The sequence below is a fragment of the Diadema antillarum genome, unplaced genomic scaffold (genome assembly GCF_040938485.1).
Source record: "Diadema antillarum isolate AM-2024a unplaced genomic scaffold, OU_Dant_1.0 seq00000379_RagTag, whole genome shotgun sequence".
NCBI lineage: Eukaryota > Metazoa > Echinodermata > Echinoidea > Diadematoida > Diadematidae > Diadema > Diadema antillarum.
In genome coordinates this window covers 379,904-386,062 of record NW_027271378.1, presented here as the reverse complement: position 1 = coordinate 386,062, position 6,159 = coordinate 379,904, and the positions used below count along the sequence as shown (strand labels likewise).

General features: G+C 41.3%; 1 protein-coding gene across 1 annotated transcript; it reads left to right on the top strand.

Annotated features, from left to right (window-relative positions):
• The first annotated feature begins 2,047 nt into the window (after window positions 1-2,047).
• Window positions 2,048-4,184, top strand: LOC139731573 (carbohydrate sulfotransferase 6-like). Its single transcript, XM_071642463.1, has 2 exons — window positions 2,048-3,131; window positions 3,706-4,184. The coding sequence occupies exons 1-2, from the start codon at window positions 2,048-2,050 to the stop codon at window positions 4,182-4,184; spliced, it is 1,563 nt and encodes a 520-aa protein (XP_071498564.1).
• The last annotated feature ends 1,975 nt before the right edge of the window (window positions 4,185-6,159 follow it).

Genomic DNA, 6,159 nt, shown 5'->3' with positions numbered 1-6,159 from the left:
TACTGTGTACGCAAGTAACTTTGAGTAGTTTACATTTGCACGCAACCTACCCTATATAGGTTTTACAGAACTAGACAGATTTTCCCCTTCATACAAGCAGGAAACGACTCCTTCCTGGAGCTTTGGAAAGTGCTAAGGAAGGTCGAGGCCCACGGATTCTGGTCCTCAAAAGGAAGGCACACCAGATTCGGCTGATCTTGTAAAGTCATGAGCTAAAAACAATAGCGATGTGGCATTCATTAACTGACAATTTATACATCAGTTCAGACTGTCCAAGGCCTTACATTTACATACTTCCCTATGACTTTCCGGCTTCTGGTAGACTTCAAGGGAAAAGCAATTTCCCCTAAAAAATGACAGTTCAAGAGAATTTGATGGAAATTCAAATCGGGCGGTAAGGAGATACGAGAAGTAAAAGCCGGGTAAATATATCATTTTTGTTCGATGTTGAAGTACCATGTATAAAGGTAATCATGTTAGATATCAGGGGGTAAGTGATGAGCAGTACCAATAAAATCTTGTAGCCAATGGTACACTTGTCTAAATGCAATATTTTTACTGACATATTGTGGTGGTTTTTGTTTTTTGTTTTGGATTTTCTAATATACTTTTTTGGGTGTCATTTATACCAGTGTCGTGTTTACCTCTGTCGCAGAAATATTGCGAAAATGATGTATTCAAACCTCATACTTTATTTTTTTATACCCTTGCATCGTGATTAATCAGTTGCTCCTTTGGGTGACATACCTTTCCGGGTTGAAGGAAACGTTGATCCACTCAACATTTCCCAAGACTTTTTGAGCCCTGCGCTCACTCATCACTGATATCATAGGCATTTAAGCTCACCCCGCATTTGTGGAGATACTTGACCTTTATTTGAACTCAGTGATAGTGAATTTACCATGACAGTTCTATCCTGTACTAATATATCAAAAACTGAGCAAATTATTTTCATGACAAGACCCATTGCAAGGTGCAGCACGCATGATGTTTACGATGAAATTCTTTTCTTGCACCCCGCAGATTTCGTTCCAGCAACCACGCGGCAGAGTTTCTGAGTTCGACGGTGTTGGTGTACCCGCACGAGAACTTTCAAACGTGAACATACTTCCAACGAGTGCTTCAAATAAGAGCTTCAAGGTTTAATTGCCAAGGAAAACTTCTAATGCCAGCATCAAAATAAGTCCTGCAAACGAGAGCTTCAAACGAAAACTTAAAGGAGAACATTAATCGAGGCGAAACAATTATGAATACCGCCTCTTCGCCTCTGATGTCATTCATTCGAGCGCTTTGCTAATTGGTTTCGTTGCAGTAAACATTATCGGCCAGAACAGCAAACGGGCCGCTTCTCGTGGAAGAAGGGTGTAGCTGCATGCCGAACAACTTGCCCCGTACCATTCGCGTGTGCGTCATCCCAGCTGGCATGAGGAAGAAGAAGTAAACTTTTGAGGGCGTGTTTCTGAAAATGAATCAGCTTGGCACTCGGCTCCATGCATTATTATCACTGATAGTCATATACAAGAAAGACAAAGACAGATACTGTTTGGGAATTCATTAGCCAGTTATGATTAATTCACTAAAACAATCAGTCCATTATCATGGGTGTGAACTATTTTTGAAGACACAAAATGTGCAACAGATGAAAGTGATTTATCAGTGTAATAGTCAACGAATAGCATTTCTTCCCTCTTATGACTTATTGCAGACTACACAGCGGATGCCAACTTTTTTATATGATTGAATGCGTCGCAAATTTGGACCAATGACAGGAACAGTGGAGCGCACGACGAAAACAGTGATTATTATTGCGATGACAATGATTATTTTTAGGAACAGAGAATTGTACTTATAGTGGGTCGCCACAATGAGCATCGGCCTAATATTGTCCAGTGTGTCGTCGATAGGTTTATTCACCGATCGCAGCACCTGTAGGTTGAAGGTGTAAATCACTATAAGTGCCATAACCTTATAGAAAGTCTGATTTTGTTTGAGAAGACAAGGTCACAACTGGAATTCTCAGCTCTATCTTTGAGTCAAAGGCATGAAGATGTGGAATCATTTGAATACGTCCCGCCTTTTCAGGCTGTTTGTGGTGTTCGCCAGTGTCTCCTTCGCGTTTTTCTTCGTGTACCAGACTGCGACACTCAGCTCGGCGCGGCGCCAGAGATCTCCGACCATCACAATGTCCGATCACCTGTCCCTGGCCGGCCGCTCCCGGACCCGTGGTCGCCCAGCCCATCAGTCTCTCCTCCGCACGTTGGGTGCAAGTGGAACAGGGTTAGCTGTCAAAGATCGGCGCCGAGCCGAGGGAACTCTGTGGCCAATCTCCGGAGCGATCGCCAACTCTACCACAACGTCACACAGCAGCGTTTCTTCGAGTCGAGATGGAGAGGCAGATGTCCCCCAATCTATGGGGACTGAAAATGGCACACTCCAAAAGAGGACAGAGCAAAATATTCACAAATTTGACAACAAAACAAGTGATTTAGCCTCGAGAAGGTCCAAGGCGTTAGATGAATTAAAAGCGATACTTCAGCATCGAAAATATCAGCGTGTGCATGATGAGGGATCTAGTGAGAGTGGATCGAAGAAGCCCGTGTTCGTAGTGATTCTCGCCAGAATGCGCACCGGATCCACCATGCTTGGGGAGATATTCAACCAGAACCCGAACATGTTCTACATGTACGAGCCTCTCATCTCACTAGACTCCATGATGCGGCTGGGCGAGCTGAGTTTCGCGGACCACGGAGTGGTGTCATCCAACCTCCTCCTGGAGTACAGCCGATGCATTTTCCCACACGGGTTGACGGAGAATTGGTTGCGATGGCAGGCTGGAAACACCCGCAGCACGAAGCTCAGACCCTCGTGCGCGTCCGCGCGGAACTGCAAGAACATCGTTCCCGCGCACCTCGAACGCGCATGCAAGAGCGTGCATGGGAACGTGTGTATGAAGACGATTCGCGCGGATCTGGACTATTTCCGACCTCTTGTCGAAGCCGGCATCAACGTCAAAATCATTCACCTCGTCAGAGACCCCCGTGGCACCACCAACTCAAGAAGGTTGTACTACATGTTCAATCATCCCAGAGGAATTGCAAGACGTCCGGGTCAGCCAAAAAGACGACTAAGAGGTATACTTTTCATTGTATTATATATTTTTATAAAATCCTACAGCTTTTTCCTAATAATATTTCATAAGTACTTAAGAGGTTTGCAAGTTCATGAAAGTGTTCACTAGAAGCAACTGTCAGCACACTTGCTAATACTTATGATCTAATTGCTGCAGCCTTTTACATCACCGTGCCCGGGAAATATCAATTTCCTTGTGGTCATCACATTTTCGTTTCCTTTTCCCTCACTTGACTGTATCTTGTGTCACAATTTTACTTTCACTTTTTACTTCACTGTTTTACTTTATACTGTCTGACGTTAACGACGCAGCTATAGGCGTTATGTATATTTTTTCCGTGGGGATAAAATTCGTCGACTGTATTCTATTTTTAAGTCATCTTTGGTAACTTCAGAGGTCTCTGTGACCACACATGCCAATATTTTCACAATTTTTGAAAGAAGAAGTTGATAAATTATGTAAATGGCATTTTGTGATGGATCGATCAAGGCTTGACGTTTACATCGTTTTACATTGAGTGAAAAGACACATTTACGTTTGTGTGTCTGCTTTCTTGTTTCCTTCTCTTTCAATAGGAAAATTGGACGCGCTCGGTTTGCTGGGCAACCATCCAGACTACGTCGTCCACACCATCCCACGGCTGTGCCAGTGGACGCGAGACTCAGTGGAAGAGGCGCAGGAGAAACCTGCTTGGTTACGTAATCGCTATAAACTGGTGCGTTACGAGGACTTCGCGCTAGAACCGCTGCGCGTGGCGCGGGACATCTATGACTTCGTGGGCCTCGAATACCCGCGCGCTGTCATGCAGTGGATCGTCGCGAACACGCGCAGTGACGACGCGCGCAGCGTGAAGCTGTTCAGCACGCACAAAAACTCGACGGAAACGGCGATGCGCTGGCGACACGCGATGAAGTTTACGCAAGTTCGTCAAGTTGAGGAACTGTGCGAGGGAGCCATGCGGTTGCTAGGATACAAGGTAGCACCGAGCGAGGAGCATCTGGCCAATGAGAGTGTTTCGCTGATTGACCCGCTGCCCCTCGCCGATTTTGTGTGACGGTAAAGGGCTGTATCAGCCTTGGAAAGAATAATGTTGATGAGAGTGATTGTGAATAGCAAATATACAAATATCTCAGGGATTGTTCTTAGAATACCAATACACTGAGTGATCGATCTTTAATTTGACACCATTTCAGTATATAACTAAGTAAATGAACTGTTGAAGTATTACCCTTTTTGTAGGTGTTCCGATATTGCTCCCTTCTTGAAAGTGTTTTACAACCTGAACGTAACTATGAAACTTGACATTCAAAAAGAGGGTTAAAAGTTATCGACAATGTCGCAACATCTGAGTGCAAACAATGAGAATATAGGTGAAAATTATTTTTATTGTTCTTGCGATTGTGATATATTTGGTATGTAAGTGTTTAAAGAGAGAAATGCACTGGTCAACGACATTTATAGAAAATGATGAGGTAGATTACGATTACACTATAGACAGTAGAGGAGCAGCTTTCACTGTTTCAGAAATCTTATTTTACTAGAAATTATACAATTCTATCCTGTTAATACACATTATGAATACATGACTCTTAAAAGTGCATGTATGAGACAAAACGTTCAGCAAGTCGATGTTTAGTGCCTGTAGCAGCACAACGTCTAGAAAAACATCCAGTAGATTGCTGTAATTAGTCATTAGTAAGAGTTTGTCGTAGCGACAGATAGTTACCAGTCCAAAAAGACCTTAGTGTTAATGAATGTGCGCAGGCGCACAGAAATAGAGTGCGCAGGAAATGTGTAGGCACTGCAGCCATGGAGCACTATAGGCGATCATTGAAATAATGAAATTATTGTCACCGTCAAAACAGATCAGTGGACTTAATGCATGTATAAATGTCTTCCATAAATTTCTTGCGGCGTTCTAACTGGATTGCTGTTACGAAATGTCTGAGCTTTTCAATTGATGGGGTAAATAATATAGTGTTAGCTCTTGCCGTTCATATTGCCATTTACATTGCAATAAGTTGCATTGTTTCAAGTAAAGAGTGCTGTTCTTATTAAATCGACTCAATCGACGCATTGAAGCCCTCAACTATGAATATTTCATGTGTTATTTTCGGTCAAAGAAAGAAAAAATGTCAAGTTTGAACACTGTAGCTTCTACTGTAAGAGCCTTTCAGATTTCTGATGTATTGGTATACCGGGTACGTAATATCTATCTATCTATCTATATCTTTCTATTTGATCTATCTATCTATCTATCTATCTATCTATCTATCTATCTATCTAAATTATCTATCTATCTATCTATCTATCTTTATCTGTCTACATACCTCATCTATATGATATTTGATATAAGAATATATATATATATATATATATATATATATATATATATATATATCAACCTATACATGCATATTAGGGGCCTCTATACACAATATCAAAGAGATGCAATAATTATAACAATAGCGATATCACATTATACAATTACATCGCATGCGCTTCGTCCATATATAGGCCGTGCATTGTCGATTGTGGAAATCATAACATCGGAGTGTGGACAGTATACAATAGGTTCATTGTTGGTTATAATTAGATAAATGTATAATGAAACAATTAAAGTATAGATTTACCTTAGTCAAAAAAAGGTACAAAAACAAACAACAACTATAAACAAAAGCAGTCGCTCTAAAAATACTCCATAGAATCAATTTGAGCAGTGAAACATTGTTAAATGAAGAACAGAATAAGGATAAGCGGATGAATGAATGAATGAATGAATTAATTAATTAATTAATCTGTCAGTAGAAATTAATATAGTATCAATCAGACATTAATGATTTATCATGGAGAGTAAGTGGATGAATTGATAAATAAGCGTTGAAAATTGTGTTTTGTTTTCGTCTTCAAGAAATAATGTCAGCTTTCCTTGAGGTCCTTTGTCGCTTGTAGGCCTACACACCTACTTCAATGCATACATACGATTTCTAAGCTTGCTCATAACTGGCACGATAGACAAACCTAGTAGG